Source organism: Pezoporus wallicus, unplaced genomic scaffold (assembly GCF_028554395.1).
Source record: "Pezoporus wallicus isolate ANWC-B61680 ecotype Strahan unplaced genomic scaffold, APGP_CSIRO_Pwel_v1 contig_4901, whole genome shotgun sequence".
Lineage (NCBI taxonomy): Eukaryota > Metazoa > Chordata > Aves > Psittaciformes > Psittacidae > Pezoporus > Pezoporus wallicus.
Window position 1 is genome coordinate 290,870 of NW_026640354.1, and position 19,870 is coordinate 310,739.

The window sequence follows — 19,870 nt, forward strand, 5'->3', positions numbered from 1 at the left end:
CACCTAGATTACATTTTCCCAGCTGTGCACGACCTAATACTTGTCCTTGCTGAACTTCATAAGGTTCTTGTTAGCCCACTCTTCCAGTCTATCCAGGTAATCCTGCAGGGTGGCTCTCCTTTCCAAAGTGTCATCATTAGCAAACTTTGACAGGGTACACTTAATGCCATCTTCCAGATCACTTATGAAGATACTAAGAAGCACTGGGCCCAATATTGATCCCTGAGGGACACCACTTGTGAGAGGTAGGCAGTTTGTAAAGGAGCTATTTACCGCCAACTTCTGGGTATGGCCTCTCAGCCAGTTTTCTCCTTCCTAAATGAAAGCACTTAATTCATTTTACCTAATTTCTCACTTTCAGAGGCAGACCATAGTAATGACAATCCCAACTTAAACTGAGATTCAACCTATTTAACTGAAGCATACAGGTCCTTCTAACTGTGTCTAGATAGAGAACATTGCGAAAACATGACTTAGTTGGTCTCCTTGTGACTGTTTACACTGAGACGAAGCATACTGCATTTCCTGTGTGAGGAAGACTGTCTACTCTTCAGATGAAAATTTAAATTATATTTATATTGCATGAAGACAAGCATAACATATTTTACCATAAATGCCTTAACCTGTGAACAATATTTCCTGTAACACTGACATAAGACAATAGGACTTATCCATTAAAGGCAACAAGAACAGGTTTTTTTTACATATTAGAAAGCTGTTTCCTTGAAACACCAGTTGGGAGTTGCAGAAAACTGAGAAGAAATGTGAGGAAAATTTTGAGAACTTGACATATACTTGTACATGTAAAAACAGGCTCAAGACAGGACAGTACTGCTGTTTCTACAGCTGTCCAAAGCATTTGCCTTTCCATGAAAAAGCATGACCACTGTAATAGTCCTAAAGAAAAAACAGTAGGTGTCATTTTTATTTTGAGACCCTTACTTGTATTTAAGCAAATCATACTACAATTATGAAGTTCACCGAAATGGAGCTAGCGGGGAATACACCATCTTCCTCCAGATGCAAAACTCAAAAAAACCCTAAATAGCAAATGTTCCAATAAATGCAGAAACACAGCATTTAACGAGTTGCCATTTTTATGCTATTGAGTGATCAAGTCCCATGGAAATAATTTCACCCTGCAGCTGTTCTGACTAAAAATTGACAAGTATTTACTACAAATTTTAATAAGCTTTTTAGTGGTTTGGGGTGTTTTTTTTTAATACATTTAATACATGAAAAGTGGTAGTTTCTATGCATCTCTATTTTAGATGTGACAGAAACTTAAACACTTCAGTTACCAAAGGATACGCTTATCTTTACAGGTTGTCAGACACCTTTATGGATATAAGAATGCCAAAATGCAATAGTACTCTTTTACAAATACCAAAATATAAAATTCAATAGGACTGCATCTTCATGAAAATTTAAGATTAACAAAAGGAGGCAAAGCTTGTTTTCAGGCTCAAAGCAAAATCCTACAAAAGAAAACAAAGGAAATGGAGCAACAGTTGTAAGCTCGCCATTTCCTAAACTATGTCACTGCATTTCTTTCAGTAACATGAAATATACTAAGTTTAGGCCAGAGAAGAAAAAATTTGCAAGGGAGTGGCTTTTACAGCCTACTTATGCATCTCAAATGAAAGAACTAAGAAAGTGTTAAAGAGATAACACCTTTTATAGGAAGTTACTCTTGCCTCTTGCTTTTGTTAATTATTTTCAAGAAAACCTTTGCAAACCATCACCAGAATACCTACAGCTCTTCAACTACGATGAAGGGGAAGAACTAATAACCCAGTTGCAAGCACGCCACAAACTGCTAATTCCTGCTATCTGTGAATTTCTTTCTGACAGTAGAAGGCAGAGATGATGCAAAATCATTTTGGTTTTTATTCACCAGGCAGTTCAGGTCAAATTTACACTCGGCCTTTTTCCCACCCCTCCCCCATCCCCTACTTATTTGGGTACAGGCACCCAGTATAATTTATTATGTACATGACAAAGGCAGAATTGACATTTCATTATGATTCAACTTGATAATTCCTTTCACTTGATAATTCCTTTTTAATAAATTTCTTCATTCAGCATACATATAATGAGTATTAACATGAAATGAAAGATGTGCTCACCTTCTTGACTTTCTAGGCGTATTTTGATATAATCCAGGCAAAACTGTGGAAGACAACACAACAGTAAGATTTCACACCTTCTCCAAACCAGAACTGACTTAATACCTTTTAGCTGTTAGCAAACATACTTCATTTGACTAAGTACTTAAGTAATGAAAAAATTAAAATAAAAATGTAAAATATAATTTACAAAAAAAAGTGTACATTTTAGCACAACTCCATGAAGCAAGTAAATCTTTACTAACTATTCAGTGTCTCTTTCAGTCATAGTAACTGTGGAAACCTAAGATTTAAGTAATCCATTTTCAAAAAGGTTTAAAATACTCTGAGAAATGCCACAAATTATCAGGAGAAAAAAAAAACAAACCTCAGAAGAGAATGTCACCTATCAGTATGAGTATTTAACCAAATCAAGCAATAGGGTTTTGCAAAGGTGGAAAGAATGATCAATACCTCTCTGCTATTTATGTGATTACTCAAGCAAGAAGTATGCATTTTATCTTGCTTACTGCATACAGCTAACATTCAATGTCTCCTTGAAAGTGCCCATGTACCTTAGAAGGCTAACAAAAAAATATTGTTCTACAGAAGTAAAATTATTCACCTGCAGACATGTTTATTCCTGTAGCTGTTATCTTCAATGTTTTTAACAAATGCACACTCATCCATAAGCCCCTCCCCAAGCATGTAAACAGGGTTTTCAAGAGATTTGAAAGCATGATGTGTATATTGAACACCAGAACTAGATCATATGCATTAGTACATAACAGTATTTGGGGATTCTTTGGGAATCACAGCCTCTGAAGTTAGAGAAACTTACTACTCTGGGAAAAGGCAAAATATGTTATTCAAGTATGAAAATAACAATGCCCATCAAAACCTGAACCTAATTTTCCAAATAACAAGTTTACTTACAATCACAGGTTCCACTACCATTCTTCGTAGCGTTCCTATTCGTATACTTCGACAGTTCAAAATGACACTTTCACAGGAATTTTGATAACTTAGTGGTACAGTCTCAGTTAGAATCTCTTGAGAAATAACTTTACGACGTTTTATTGGAGTGTTAGACACAATGTTCCCAAACTGAAAAGCAATTGTCAAGGTTTCAGTATGTCTCACTAAGATTTATTGCTAAAACAATCCTGTTAAAAACGAGTGACTTAATTTTCAGTACCTTCCTGCTGGTAAACAGAATTATTTACTATAACATCCCCCTCAAACATATACAAAAGGCAAAAAAATTCCTAAGACTTTTTGAAACACCTGAAGATGTTATTATTGCTAGATTCAAGAAAAAAAAAAAAAGCAGCAAGCTGGCACTTGTTAATAATTCCAAATCACAAACAGCGCTTCTGAAATTGCCAAAACCAATTTAGTTTTTGTCATTTTGAAGCACCGTGCAGCCTGACAAAACAAGGTTATTTTTAATATAATTTGTTTATATACATACAATACCACCAATGCTGTAAAAGTACCACAATGATGGCGGTTTTATTTTTTCTTTCAGTTTTTATTAGTCTAAGGTTTTGGTGACTGAAAACATCGAGTAATTACTGAAGTACAGTGCATCACATTATCAGGAGCGCAATCTTCAAGGAACTTAAATAAATAAGCCCAATGAAAATCCTTACAGCAACTCTACAGAACTATTGAGATGTTTTCAGGACAAATTCCAGGGCCAGAAGACTAAATGCTGAAAGGAGGCCACATGGAGTTTGGCTCTAGTTCAAGAAAGTCTCTAGATACTGACTGAAGCTCTACTTTCAATGAAGTCTCCTGTTTACCAACAGAACAGTATTTTAAAAAAGTATCAAAATGAAAGCAAGCTGGCTGATAGCTGTCAGATTAACATATTTCTTGTACTGCTTATATTGTTCTGTTTTGTTGGAATGATTTTCTATACACTAGTCTTTTCTTTGGTATTTATATTGTTTCATACAGATGTCCATTAATAAATATTCTTTTGGATTGCAAAAGACACACTCCCACAGAAAAAAACATTTTAAGGTATCTAATATTTCTATTAAGGCTAAATCTTGACAATTGTGCTGAAGGCCCTAATCACTATGGCCTATCTTGGCCATAATGCAAAATACACTTTCTGATGTTTCATCTAACGATAGAGGAGAAGGGAGAGATTCTAAAACCCTGCAAATTAAAATACTTTCCTAAGACTCTTGTTGAAGACAGCTTTTCATTTTTGTCTGCTGGACTAGCTAAATATTATTAAAAGCTCAAAACTCATGTCACTGTAAACCAGAAAACATTAAAGTGTTTCTACATTAAAAATGTCTCATCAGTAAAGAATTAATACATATTTTGAGAGAAAAACAAAAGGCTTCTTAAAGCCTTAAAAGACCAAAAACCAAAAAAAAAACCACCCCAAATCAAAAATCCAAACCAAACCAAAAAAAAACAAACACAAAAAAAACCCAAAACAAACCTGTTTTCCAAAGCAAACTCTTGCCTATTTTTGACTACAATATCCAGTTAATTTCCAATTTTACAACCGGTTCTTGAAGACTAGTGAACAGGAACATATGGATATATACATAAGAAATCATTTTATGATTCTATGAAACATTTGGGAGAGTTTCAGAAGTCGTACACACCAGTGCCTTCACAGTGTAACGTGTTCAATTAATCCAGCATATAAAGTCAGAACAACTGAAGTTCAAAAGTAATTATCATCCAAGCTTTACTGCAGGCTAGAGGTTCAAAAGCTTTATATTGCTAGTGGTAACCAATTATACACCACATTATAAACATCCATAACAGCATCAATTACAGCACTAGAATGTTGGCTTCTGAATCTCAATATAGTATGAAAGTTTTGGCATCATTACTTTAGCATTCTAACTCAGGAAACACAAACGATTTCAGACAGCATGTGGAAATCTGATTAAATGCTCTTGTTAAACCAAACTTGCAATAGTGAAACTGAACAGGTGACCAAAAAATGGTTTTAATCAGCACTATTAATTCAATACCAGTTGCCACAGGGAATTTATTCTTCATAATGCCTCACTATTGAAGGTGGATAAGACTTTAACATACTGTGAAAGCTGTCCCATTTGATGGCACCTAAGTGTCTTTGTTTATTCAATTCTTGCAGTGGTACTCAACTAAAAAGCAAAAGTCCCACAATGAAATCCCAAAAATAAGTTATAAGAATTGGGACTTTTGTCAAAGTATTTTGATTTTAAAGGGCCACTACTGTTCCCAGTGTCTCTTCTTGTGTTTAACTTTGTATGTCCAAAGTCTTACCAGGCAACAGCCTGACACTCTTCTGCAAACTATGTAGGCCCTTGAGTTTCACAGAGATACCCCACCCCGTCTGAAAGAGTATACAATCAACACAGAAGCATTTATGTTAAAATTAAGAACGTTTGTAAGAATACAATGGACGTATTTTCATGTTTCCAGTATTACGTAAGCAGAGATTACTACTTGATGAGCTACTAAATAATATAAGCATTCAAATATAGTCAACTTCTGACAACGCAAAACAAGGCTTTACATTTTCCATTTATGATTTGAGTTTTGTTTTGTTTAAACAAAGCATTAAATAGTACCTGATCTTTCATTCTTGCTTTTCTTGGAAGTGTGACTGCAATTTCTGAATCTGTTGTTATACTACCTATTCTCTGTTCTATTCCACAACTGTTTTCCTTTAATGCTGCTTCCACCTTGCCTGTAGAAGGAGCTGGGGAGGAGCGGGCTGAATCTGCAGGACGAGGTGAAATGCTTTCCATTCTCCTAGTGCTGCCACTATCCTCCTCCTCATCATCATCACTAGACAAAACAACTAAACAGAAAATATTAAATTCTCAACCACTACATTTTTCTGTAACAGATATTTCAAGAAATAGCTTAAAAGTAATTTACGTAATTGTCCTGCAGTGCCAAAAAAAGTCCACATTTATCATTATATTATGCTTTTATTACTGTTTATTTGGAATCTACTCACAGGTGCTCTCTCCCTCATTTTTTATTTCTCACAACTAACTACACAAGAAATGGATATCATTAATTTGCCTCTAGACACAGAAGCAAAGCCATACATTTCTTGGTGCAATCAAGCATTGACAGCGAATAATACAACTTCAGAGAAACTGACAAGAAAAATTATGAATGAAATTATTCAGATCAGTAAGACAACATGGTCTAGTAAACTAAGCATGGAACTAGAAACATAAGTTCCCAAATTCCAGTTCTTTCCTGCTTATAAATTAATTTGAGTTTACACAGAGAAAGCAGAAAAAATGACATTTTGCAAATTATGAAAGAGGGAAAAATATAAAATAAAGACTCAAAGACTGCCCCTTTGAGAGAATGAATGATAGAATTCTGCTGAGAATGCTTTCTTAAAACTTATAAAGTGTAAGTCTTTTTTAAAATAAAAGAGACTCATAAAATATTTTTTCTTTTCCTCAATGTAGATCTTCCTCAGAAAGTACCCCAGTATATAAAAAAGAAATTACAAACAGGTCTGTCCCACTTCCCAAGAACACATCCACAAAACAATTCCATCTAAAATCAGTAACATAAACCTGCAAGGACAGTTCCTTCATTACACAACATTTAGAGTTTCCAGTTTATGACTACAGTCATAAAAAGATACTTACTTGGATCGTTTAGTTCAGATGGCCTTGTACTCCTCTGTCTTAAGCTTCCTGTAATTTTAGGATTTTTTGTCCCAGTTATAAGACCAACTTTTCCGTTCTGCCGCAACATAGAATGTCCTACAACTTCACTACTCAGTAGAATATCTGTTGGACCCTTCCCAACAGTAGAACTATAAAACTTCTTTGTGCTGAACCCTGTACCTGAAGATTTTTGCCCTGTTGAATTCTGATGTATTGAAGAACGTGATAAAGGTCCCACAGATTCACTTAATGACACAGTTTGTCTGGAGACTCTTTGCAGAGAAGCACTTTCACAATGTCGGCATTTGGTCTGCTTTTCATTCGCCCGTCCACAATTTGGACAATTAGTAGAATAATCGATTTGTTCCAAAAGCTAGAGAAAAACACACAGAGAATCAGTAACTGGGTAAGGACAGTGATAACATTTAATTTCTGTTCAGAATGAAGACTGACAACACTATATTAGCATTTAAGAGAATGAAAAATGTTCTAACAGGAACAAATGTAATTTGTGACAGTTTTTTAAAAGTTACTAATGTTGGACAACTCAAATTTTCCTTCTTGCCTTTTGTCTTTTCATATGTGAAAGGTTGCACACTGTTCAGATACACATATCCACCAGCAGGAAGGTCCAGTTACATCATTTCTGTAAAAACAGTTTCATTTGACAAAAATAACCAAAGAATCCATACAGCAATGCTAAAGAGGACTAGAAGCAATGTCCCAGGTCATGAAGTTAATTTATCCTCCCAGGATAACAGCCTGGCAAAGCAAGTAGAAAAATCACTCCTCTAAGAAAAAAAAAACAAAAAAGCCAGGAGGGTGGGTGTGTGGAAATGAGAAATCCATTGCTCTACAGTTTTCTCAGAAAAGAAAACTGGATACGAGGAGGAGTTCCCCAGACTTTCAAGAGCAAAGCAGGGGCCACAATGGAAAATATGGACAATGTATCCTACCATGGCAAAGGCATGATTTTCCAAAACACAGCCATCACCCCCAGCCATGAACAGTTATCCAATAACGAGGACTTCCTTTGGTGTGGGATCTTCAACCATTTAGGAAAACCCCAAAAAAATGTAAAGTCATATAAGGAGTACGTATTTTTTTTGCAGTTTAATAAAAGCTACACATACCATAGCAAAGCAGATGCAAAAAAAAGCCCCAAAGCCCCAGTGTATAAAATGTATCAGACCTTCAGCCTTTAAAACCTGAGCGAGGAGATAAGATTGTAACATGAAAACCACTGTTGTGCCTCAGTGCTCAGTTACAGGATATAGTTTTTACAAAAATAACGCATTGAGGAATTTCAATCAGACACTAAAATATTCAACAGAAGCTACCAATTGTACCCGAAGGATCTTAAGTACAGAATAAATGCACCCCTCTATTTCAACCACACACACAAAACTTAAAACCAACTTCCTTTCCACGGTTTCAGAGCCTACATCTTGATGGTAGGGGTAGCAGTGTTTAATTAAGAGGCGCATATTCTTTTTTTAGACTTTAACATAAATGACTACTTAAATAGATCAGTTCTACCTAAATGTGAATGCCATATAACTTGTATCATACAGAATTTTTTTAAACTTTGAAACCTATAAAACACAAGCACTATATGCCCTATAAAAATACTGTGCCCTACAGAATCCAAAGCTTTTGTTGTTTTTCAGGTTTTATTTTAGTAAGCACATATGATGAAGAAAATCCTCTTTCCTTTAAAAATAATTTAGACTTTTAGCAATTAAAAAGTGCAACCTGTTATAGCCTAATAAGATGAAAACTATTTGCACATTGCCTGGCAAGCAGCTGGTTATGTTTGTGATTCCTCTGGTACAAAACCACAGCCAACACTTTCCAATTGTTCAGAGGTTCCATAAACCTCCAATCTTCTGCACACTTAAGACAACTCACAGCTCATGAAAATGCATACGGTTCCTGACAAAAAAAAAGAGTTGTGCTAGTGAATTCAGTCACAGCAAGATCTGTTCTATATCCAGAAGGTGTATCCTCAAACTACACAGTCTTATGGGATCATAACTACCCCATGGGACTGAAGTAAAGGTTCATCTAGCCCTGTGCTGCACTTTCAGCATTGGCCATCGGTAGATGGCTGGGAGCACAGCAAATACAGTAAGGACATATCCTCCTTATTTCATTTAATTACCAACTTAAACATTTCCTGAGTCAGTGGCTGAATTGAAATAAACCCGTTTAATGATGATGTAGCCTCACAAATATTATCAATCCCTTCTCAAAATCTCATAATACATTGTGCGAAAAATATGGGGGGGTTACTTTCCTTCAGCTTACTGATGAACAGCTTTACCATAGGCACTCAGCTCTAGGGTCTGAGAAAAAGTAACTGGTTTCCATTCCGGGCTGCTGGTGTTCTCAACTTTACAGATTTCTAAGATATGCATGGGAAAAAGTAGCAGATGTAATTGTTAAATACTGCTTACAAATGCAGTCTGCCTGACGGCTTTGCAAATTAAATCATGCCCCTGGAACAATGTAATCTAGTCTGCTACTTTTTTTATCAGGGAGACAGAGAACAGCTTGTTGTAGCAATGTGGTCAGCTACATGCCATCTAGCTCAAGGACACGAAGCTGCTGATGCTTCTACATGCAACTGTGGCCTCATTTTCCACATGTTTATCATCGGGGAAGTAGTTCTGGCCTTGCATTAGTAAGGAGTGTGCTCAAAGCACACCTTGCTCCAACATGTAAACAAGAGTTTTCAAGTTAGAGCTAGGAGTTACTGCAAATGGCCTACACTGATCAAAATCCAGCCAGCAAATGATGGGGCTGCCCCCCTTCCTCTCATGCTAATTCACACAAATTATAAAGAAGACATAAAGATGACATTTGTTAGATCTTCAGACTCTTGTTTTTAGTTTTGGTGGTTTTTTAATGCTCCATTTATTTTTAAATTGTTTTCTTCAATTCTCATTTCAATCTAGAAGATTGATTTCTTCTTTTGTCCCTTACCAGACAGAAGTTAGGCTGCGCAGAATATTTTGCTTCTTCAAACAAACATAAATGGAGTTATCAATGTAATGCTTAATACAAACTCCACAGAACTATAATGTCTGTTGCTTCTAACTGCTTTGTTATATCATTACTTACCTTATATAGTTCATAGCTATATAGAGATCATATTGTTGTGGTTTATGATCAAAACTTCAGCTACTAGAATTTCCAAATAACATCATATTAATTAACTAAATATGTAATTGAAATGCGTGAGAGTACCACTAAGTGTTTTATCCTAACAAAGAAATACAATCAGACTTGGTTTCTAATACATAGGAGCAAACACAAGCTGATCATATACAATAATCAAAGATCTACTTTTTTTTTTTTTCTAACCAAGATCTCCTTACAGGAAGCTTTGCTTTTGTAGACATGAAGTGTGACCTGTGTGTAGGCATTATGAATCTTCCATAGTAACCTGGGAAGATGGTAACAAATACAGAAAGCCTTATAGGAATTTTCAGAATATCCTACATCTGATGTTCAAAAAAGTTCCAGACAAAACATCCTGGTTGGTTGCATCCAGACCAGGGAATGCCATTTGGATACCTGTGCTAGTTTCACTGGGAAGGAAAGCAGCTTAGGAAGAAGTACTTGCATCTCTGCAGTACCTCTACCTTTATTGTTAACAGTACAGAAAATCTTGACACTAAAAATGACAAAGACACCAACATGTGTTGAAGTGTAAAATCACTTCTCTATTTCAGACAGGAAACCAAAATTACCAGTTGCTGGTTTACCAATCAGCCAATCAATTTAAACACAGGCTCTTTTGCTTTCCAGTGCAGCATGTTTGTTTAGAATCAGAAAAAAAGTATTTTGTAGCTAGTATCAGTATACACACTTAAATATCTCCATCACATTTTACATGTTTTTAAAAACCTAATTTACATGTTTTTAAAATCTAACCCACCTTTAACTGAGTTAAGCATTTTTTTGTAGCAGAAGATAGAGTGAAGTCAGATTGATATGAATTGCAGTGACGTTTCTGTTGCACCTTTCTCTTAATTTCAGGTTCTGATTCTGATTCCGACTCTTCTCTGTTTTCCATTATACTTTCTAGGAGGGGAAAAAAAATGCAAAAATGTTAACAAGAAATGCTTACTTATATACTGTTAAATTTATGATCAATTTAATTTTTAACATATACTAACTTGAATTACAAATAAACACATTTTTAAACATCCAACAAACTACACTGCTTCAAGTGTCTCACAATATTGTTGTATGAATTAAAAAAAAAATCCCTGATGTTGGTTTATTAATACTATTTCAGTTTCCCTTGGTGACAATTTGTAGCTCAGTATCTTTGGAGGAGACTTTGGAATTTAAAATCTACATCTGCTACTGAAAGCAGAAGGGGATCTGCTGGATTATGCTGGTGGTAATTTCCACTGAAGGACTGCTGGTGGATGCACTTAGAATAACTGAAAATGTTGTGTGCAGTTAAGATTTATTCCTTCAACACAGAGACTCAGCAGTACAGTGAACTACACCGCCATATTCTGTTTTATATTGGGGCATTCATTTAAATACTGGAAGAGTACAGGAACCCAGAAACTCACAAATTAACAATGTACAGAGTGAGATTTTCTACTTAACATTAATCTGAACAGGCACAGAAGCGTAACTGGCCAATGCAGACGGCTAAAGTAGCTGAAAAGCAGGTTTACAGATTCTATCTGTACCCGCACTGACAAAGCCCAACCAAACACAGTAATGTTTCTCTTCCAATTTCACAATTTCCATACCTCAAAGCAAACAGTATTTTCTCCCGTCTCCCCAGGTACAGAGCAGTGCTGACTCCAACTCTTCTACTCACTAACTCGGTGCATGAATATACTTGATACCAAGTGTTATTAACCATGAATGGTATATTTTGCACATACTAACAGTGCTACAGGAGTTCCTCGTCCATAATTCAAGAACAAGCTGGGGGCTTGGGCTTACATTAGATGATCTCCAGAGGTCTGTTCCATCTCCAGCAATTCTTTGATTTTGAATTTCCCAATTTAGTTGTTTCTAAAATAACTGAAGCTAACTTAAAATTCATTATAACATGACTGAATAGGTTGCAGAAATAAGTCAAAAAGGGCAAAATCCTCCTTCATGCACAAAATTGTGTAAGTCCAGAATAACATGATATAAGGATACAAATAGGTATACTAAAGGTTACACAAAGTTTGGTAACACACAGTCCCAAAGCAAAAAAAACCCATAACCTATTCTGCTTAAAAGAAATGAGCACTCTAAACATAACTTACCCACTCTCTGAGACCGTGGTAACCTAATGTGGTCTGCTTCTACCTTCTGAAGCTGAGGGGGGTATTCTTTTCTGGAAAATGAATTAGACAGTTGTTCTTTTGACAGACACCATTAAAATTCAGCAACAATTATACATGGACAAAATAAACCTGAAATGTATCTTGAAAGCTACGAATAACTTCTCCTCTTACATGCTATTTGTATACTTAAGTATGACCAGAACCTTAGGAACAGCTACTGTAAAGGTCTTAGAAGTGTTTCTGATCTAAATCCCTTTTGATTGTAATCAATAGTTCAGGAATCTCTCACTTTCAGACCCAAGTCTTCAAAGGTTAAAGCCTGCATCTCCTCTTCCTCACTCATTAAGCACAAGATAGATACTTTTAAAATACAAAAATAGAAACAACTATTATTTTAATATTAAAGTGGATTCCACAAGTTCCACAATTAAAAAAAAAAAAACAGGAAGAGAAGATGCAAAACAGAGGAAAGAGACCTGATGTCAAAAACTGTTGTGGCCAAAAATGTAAAAGAACATGGGAGAAGGGATAGTTTCTGTATATTTTTTTTGAAAATATAAAAACATAGACAAACTAGTGGATGATAAAAGTTTTGTTGGTATAATTTGGGTAATATACATACCACATTTTTTGTGCAAATTAATGCAATATAAAACATTACAGTAAGATTTAAGTCTCCTGAAATTAAGTTTACGAACAAGTGTGTCAAATTGGCTGTTACCAAATTAAGACTCCTGAAGCTCACTGCATCTCAGCTACTGTTTGTGGCAATTCTCTCTCAGCCCTCTTACCCTGCTCTGCAGCTCAACATTATGGTTTCTGTTATAACAGAAGATGGCACACATCTGAAACACAGAAGGCCTTGCCAGCAACTTCAGCAGAAACTGTTTCCACTAGCAAGTTAAGCCAGAACAATGGGCTGCAAATGGGTCACACACATCCCATACTGCTACTTCTGATTTACAAGCACATTAATCAACAGCAAGGGGGTAAAGCAAACAGCTGAAGGCAGTAACATCTCAAACTAAGAGCTAAATTTTGATGACCCACCTGACAAAAATTTGGCTCTGACTGAAGCAAACTTCAGCAGTAGGCATGAGTTTGTATTTCTTTCAGCACAGCATTTCCCAATATATCAAATTATAAACTCCTTGAGTTTTCTGCATCCACAGGTACTATTTCTCAGGGTTTTCCCTGTTCTTTCAAACAAGATTAACCTACAATGCTCTTTCGGATACTTCACCTAAACACAAACAATTTTTACTGTCTTGAGAGGCTGCAGCATGAAGGAAAATTCGTGCAGAAAGGAAGACTGAGAAATAAGTGCCGTCAGATTGCAACACAGAATGTAGAGACCTCACAGTACTTAACCCTGAGTGCCCACAAACATGTCACAGATGACAGATTAAGTAATTTATTTGTTACTGATTGTGTCAAATGTGTTTCTGAAACAACCCTGCTCCCAAAAAAGATATTTTTTTGTAACATGTGCACACACAAATAGCTGAACCAAAATCAGAGGCTTAACATGAATATTTGTTAAAAAAGTATGACTTTGGAACATTTTCTTTAAAAAAAATAAATCACAAGGGATTACTTTAAAGGCAGAATTCGGGGAAATGTAAGGCAGAGCTCAGATTAAGCCCTACACAGTGAGAAGCTATTACTATCAAAACCAATTATAATGACATTCTAAAGGGTAGAAAAAACCCTGTAACACCATTATAGGAGATTTAAAAATATATAAACTTTGCAGTAATGACGTGTGAGCCGTTTTCTGACATGTTATAATTATCTCTCAGTAGTATTTAATAACATTGTCTTGTTTTGAACATAACCACTGTTTGAAAAAATATTTTCTGTAAAACATTTTAAATAGAAAACATTTAATCAATATTTATGATAAAAAATATTGCAACTACTTGACATTTAATTGAAAGCAACGAAACAGTATGGAGATTTAGAATACTAAAGTATCTTTTAAAAATTAGCTTGACAATTGAAGGTCTCTGGACATTTTAAAGTTATTATTTTGCTCCTAAAAATCGTACAGGTTTGTGTTACATTTTTAACACGCAACATGTATTTATTGTTTTAAGATGGTAATTTGCTTACCATATATAACTAAAGAATTTTTTGACAATAAATCAGAATACAATAGCCTTATTTACCCTTGTCTGAATTTTGTATTATCAATATGGAGTTATTGATACTTACTAAATGGCAAAACACTTGCAAGAATACACAAGTGCTAGCATAAAGTGAGCTTCTTCTCCCACAATATGCTTTCACTCATATGCTCACAATGAACCAGTAACACCCAAACCTATGTTACAAAAAAACAGCTCCAAGTCAGCTGAGGCTTTCCAACACAGTTTAACTTGGTCAGCAATTCAAGGTCAGGTTTGAAGTTGCTCTGAGTTAGAAACAAAAGCAAAGACAACTTTTAAGATTACTTAAATGGAGATTTCATCTGAAAAAATGCTTTCTTGGAGATAGGGACAGCCCTCCCACAAAAGGGCAGCAACCTGAAGTACCTCCTACTAGTTTCCTATCCTGAAAAACCCACACAAAACCATAAAGAGCCCAGAGCAGAGCCCAGCACCACAAAGTTTTTACAGATGACAAAATGAAGGCTCCCCTCTCGGCACAATGTTCATTGACATTTGAACAGCTGCAGATCCATTAATACCTTCTACTTTACTAAGTATGTAGTACACTGAGTGGTTTAATTGTGAGTGCAGAAATGGGATGGAATGGAAACTCTAGTTGTTTTTTTCTTAAATCAAACATGACACCTATCTTTAAAAACTATTTGGAAAAGAAAAAAAAAAATCTTATCAGAGAATTAAAAAAAAAACATACAGAACTTCCAAACAAATCCCTTCTTGCTGTTAAATCTATTTCAAAATAAATAAATGCGGGATCAAACAGCCAGACAAATTAAGATGCAAGACTATCTGCATACTGTGTTTAATAGAAAAAAAACCACAAGAAATACAATACTGATCTTTGTTCTTATCGTCCTACCAAATATTAAAAATACACCTTTTTTTTTTTTTTGCCTGTTAGGTTTCCCAGCAATTTTTATGCAATTTAGATTTTGCTTGAAGAACAAGGTTTCGTACTCTGAGATTAAATCATTTTAGGCATCTCATCTCATCCATTATAAGCAGTTCTGCTTTTAATACGTTAAGTACAAGGGAGGCGGACCAGTATTTGATAAAAGCAATCTCAAGAAGTAGCAAAGCATCAAACAGCAAAACATTAATTACAGTACCAAGACAGGTCAGGCTCTTCCTCCAGCAGACATGACAAAAATACTGAGGCAGTCTGGACTGCGGAGAATCCTGAACTTTTGACAAATCTTAACAGCTAAATGGTATGGCATTCTTCATTAAACATGTTTTGCCCAAACAAAATAGTGTCACTGATTTAGTATCTTCAGCACATATTGAAAATTATTGCCTTATTTCTATACTGATGGAATTGGACCTTAATTACATTCACAATGGGCTGGCACACAGACCTCTGTGACACTCTCCAGCCAAAGTGAAATTTTCATCTTAAAAGTTATTCTCTAACAAAAAAGAGAAAAGGGGGGTGGGGGGTGTGTGCTGAGGGGTTGTGAACACGACACAGAGGGATGATAATTTCTGTCTATGCCAGAAAGGAATGAATGTGAAGAAAAAGCTGCATCTGGGAATTTAGGATACAGTGCTGTCTTAGAACAGAGCTTTCAAAACTACCCACAATCTGGTACCATCAGTTTGAGAGAGGCTGCCTTACTCAGCTTTCCCTCAGTCTGCCTCATTCAGCTTTCCCTCACTCTGCCTCTGTATACTACTATTTGGAAGTATAACACCACAGCCAAGCTGCTGGTTTCTCCATCACTACACAAAAACAGAGTAAAGCATGGTAAGACAGGAAGCACCAAGCTGCTGAGTTTTTCCTTCAGCATGCCTTGTAGGAAAAGCACAGTACAACAGTCAAAAGCTAAAAGAGAGAAGCAGCAGCACAGAGATTTGGGGTTGTAGTACACAGATAAGTAGCCCCATCTGGCCCAGAAAGTCAGGAGCTGCAACTGCACTTACCATGATGGCAACAATTAAAACTAAATTTAGGACCTTCTGCCTAAATCACATTCCCCCACTAGGACAGCAACAAAAAGGAGGCAAGGGAAAAAAAGAACATATCCAGTAGTACTGGACTAAAAAGCAACAGGTGTTCCCAAGGGAAAGTAAAGATCATCAGCATGGAACTCAGCCCTATCCTTTCATGACATTCACTGCCAAATTAAAAACAGTAACTGCTGAATGGACAACTAATAACATAAATGCAGCACAAGTTTGAATGGGAAGAAGTACTTAAACTTAAAGCCCACACAGCAAAAACATGATCAAATCCCTTCTTAGAGAGCCAATGGTAACTGGTGAATATATCAGATTTCTTTTAACAAATAACAAAAGGCAGTAAAACAGAAAGGCTCAATTTTACTACTTAATCTAGAAAACCCTGAATTCACAAAGAACAGATCTACACGATATTTCTGTGTTATTTATATCCTTATTGGTTAAACATTATATACACTGTTTAAACAATTTAACATGATACCTAGTACATACTATCAAAACCACCTACATAGACACAATATTTATAAAACCTCAATGAATTCATTACTATCAACATTTCCACTAATATGCAAGTTTAAACTACATAGGAAGAAAACCAAATATATTTCCTATTGCTAATGAAATATTAACAGCAATAAAACAGATGCAAAATATGAGAGAAATGAGCCTGAAATGAGCAATGAAAAACCAGTATGCCTGGTTTTGCTATACATTTTCTGTTAACTGCTTTAACACATACAATTCATGAACAGAAAGTACACAGTAACCCAATAAAAACTTTCAATGCTATTCAAACCAAGCTAAGATGATAGACTGAAAGCTGTTAAGGATTCTAATGGGACATGCTTCAGAACCATTCTATTGCACAAAGAATATGAAAAGAATTAGCAAATTCTTAAATTGTGGAGAAAGTTAAAATTTATCTATTTTCACGCTGGTTAAATAAACAGGTAAATTACCAGTGGAAATGTACCCAAAGTTCATGTTAACATACCATTTAGAGATGCATGTAAAGATCCTTGTTTGGTAAAAGGGAGTAAGCAAATCACAAAAACAGAACAAAAACAACCAACCCCTATCACACATGAGCAGATATGACTGACTGGATTGAATACTCTTTAACTAGAATTATAAATCACTCATCAGTTAATTTTCTTAATGCTCATTGCCATGCTCATTTCATCAACAGTAAGCTTACCTTTCCTTTCGATCCAGATTGCTTAAAATATGAAAAAAGAAAAAAAAACATAAGATGCAAAGCCCCACATATTGCACATCACTAAATTCAAAAGTTATTCAATATAAACTATAACTGTTTCACTGTCTCTTGCACTCACTTGTTTTCAAATAAGCATTACTATTTTTCATAGCATTTTTGTAACAGTAGTTACAAACACAAAACCAAATGTTACTTCACAGACAGCAATGGTCCAAATACTACACTGTCTTGCCTATTTTTCAACATGTAAAATTTGATTAATTTCAAATTCAACCTGGCAATCTCACGTAATTTACTGCAATGCAGAACCTGACATGACAGAATCCTAATACTTGAATTAGGATCAAGCCTCAATTTCAACCCCTGATTACCATGCAAGCCATGATAAAAATATTTAAGTGTTTCAAGTAAGAGAAAAAAAAACAAACAGAAAGCACTACTTAAAACAGTTAGGAGACCACATGCAATCAGCTACTGGCCAAAGAAGGATAACAGAAGCAACCAGCCTCCTGCAGAGGTTTTGGCTAAGAAGAACCTCCAAATATATTAAAGAATTAGGGCTACTAGTTTCAGAAGCGTCCCCATTAACATCAGTGCACAGAGCTGATACTCATAACTCAGGTCCTTTGTATACCCAGCCCGAGATAAAAATAGATCTAACTAAGCACAGCACAAAGGCAACTTGAGAACACTGTCGTTATCTCTCCTGCCTTTTCGAAAATCGCAATACAGAATGCTGTGAGCTTTTAATCTATGTGGCTGTTCCTCCCAAATATCAAAAACCTAAAAAACTTCTGTCTTATATGCATTACACTAACAGTATCCTAAAAAAGAACAAATTCAAACTGTTTCCTGTTTTACTGCAGTCAAATTAAACAGCGTAATGATATTACAGGGTAATATAAATTAATTCTCCTTTCCTTTTCACAAACAGAACACTCACAAGAATAGGGCAAACCCTTTGTTACCCAAAGGAACAATACTGAAAGTAGACCACGTAAGAAGTAATCCTGATAGTCCTACAGAGTGCAGTATAAAAACATATTTAATCTCCATAGTGCTCTGGGAAGAAAGTAAAAGGAATTCATTCAAAACTGAATGTGACCACTGCAACTTCGATGGAGATGAGGGTGATCAGCTAATGCTGCATGAAAATAGCAAAAAATTGCTTCCAACTGGAGCTAGCCTTTACAAACAAAAAACAGTGTTTTTTTGCAGGTCACATCTGAGTTTATAAATCCACTCTGATCCAAACCATGTCCAGATGGAGCCAGATCCAGTATCTCTGTATCCTTGGCACAGTTAATATGTAACTTGGATTAACTGTTTACAGGTGCTGTAAAGAGTCACACTGTTAAGAACTGTAAATTTTAATGTTAAGAAAACTAACAGCAGGAAAAAATTCCAGAATGCCCAATACCATACATTTTCGTTACATTAGACGCCTCACTTGCTTGTTTTAAAATCCCACATTAATATAATGCATTTTAAAAGATTCTTACATCTCAGAAACGTTAAGAAATTAGAATCCTGGACAGACCCAGAAATTATAACAAGCAGTGTCCCTACAAATTGCTTCATGCGGCTCATGTATAAGGTGTCTTAAACATGTATATACATGCCGTTCCACTGCCAAGTCTTAGAGAACAGTAAATCAACATAAGAAAAAACTATGCATGCATTAAATGAAGCAAAATAGTCTGAGCCAACTACAGCACTAGGCTAAGCCATATCTGAAAATCCATTTTATCAGAAGTGAACAAATTTTAACGTCACCCCCAGATTGCATCAGAAAACCATGAATAATATTTATCAAAATGTCATTTAGAAATGTCAGATTTTGTTTACCGGAAGCTTATATTTTACATATGAGTACAACAGATACTCAGACAAAATTTAATAATTAACATGCATGTGCAAAAAGTTGAAGAGCTGAGAAATACAGGACACATCACAAGCTCCAAATTCAACTTGATAGAGATTATGACTGAGTTTCATAATTAGTCTGCCCTGCGTGACACCATCCCCACACAAAGAGCCCAGTATAAATAACAGAATCTGTAATGGCAGCGCCAGAGAGTCAATCTGCTCAGAGCTAATTTAATCATGGTTTTATTTTCAGTTACCCATTCAATAATCCACTACAGATTTAGGAACAATATATTAGGTTAGTTAAAACTATTTTCCCCATGTTGTTTCTGATCATCATACCTTAAAACAATTTTATAAATGCAATCAATGTAAAATAACACATCTTCCTGCTGCTTGTAAATTCATATAGAAAAAAAACCTCAACACCTTAGAACTCATTTTCCATGCTACCAGCTTTACTTTGTCTTGTGTCTAATTGTCTAATCTTACTTATCTTGATATATACCTAAAATTTTACTCATGGTCTGCATCCCACATTTCCTGCATA

At 35.4% G+C, this 19,870-nt stretch overlaps 1 protein-coding gene across 5 annotated transcripts in view; it reads right to left on the minus strand.

The window, feature by feature from the left end:
- Positions 1-19,870, minus strand: part of SENP6 (SUMO specific peptidase 6) — a 75,070-nt gene that overhangs the window by 20,526 nt on the left and 34,674 nt on the right. For 4 of the 5 annotated variants that reach the window (XM_057418859.1, XM_057418858.1, XM_057418862.1 and 1 more), the window contains 7 exons: positions 17,431-17,451; positions 12,079-12,149; positions 10,728-10,873; positions 6,761-7,154; positions 5,708-5,940; positions 3,045-3,215; positions 2,130-2,172 (listed from right to left, as the gene is read on the minus strand). In XM_057418859.1, the coding sequence (XP_057274842.1) occupies positions 2,130-2,172; positions 3,045-3,215; positions 5,708-5,940; positions 6,761-7,154; positions 10,728-10,873; positions 12,079-12,149; positions 17,431-17,451 (1,079 nt within the window). The remainder of the gene's footprint in view (positions 1-2,129; positions 2,173-3,044; positions 3,216-5,707; positions 5,941-6,760; positions 7,155-10,727; positions 10,874-12,078; positions 12,150-17,430; positions 17,452-19,870) is intronic. The other variant, XM_057418860.1, reaches the window with a different exon arrangement.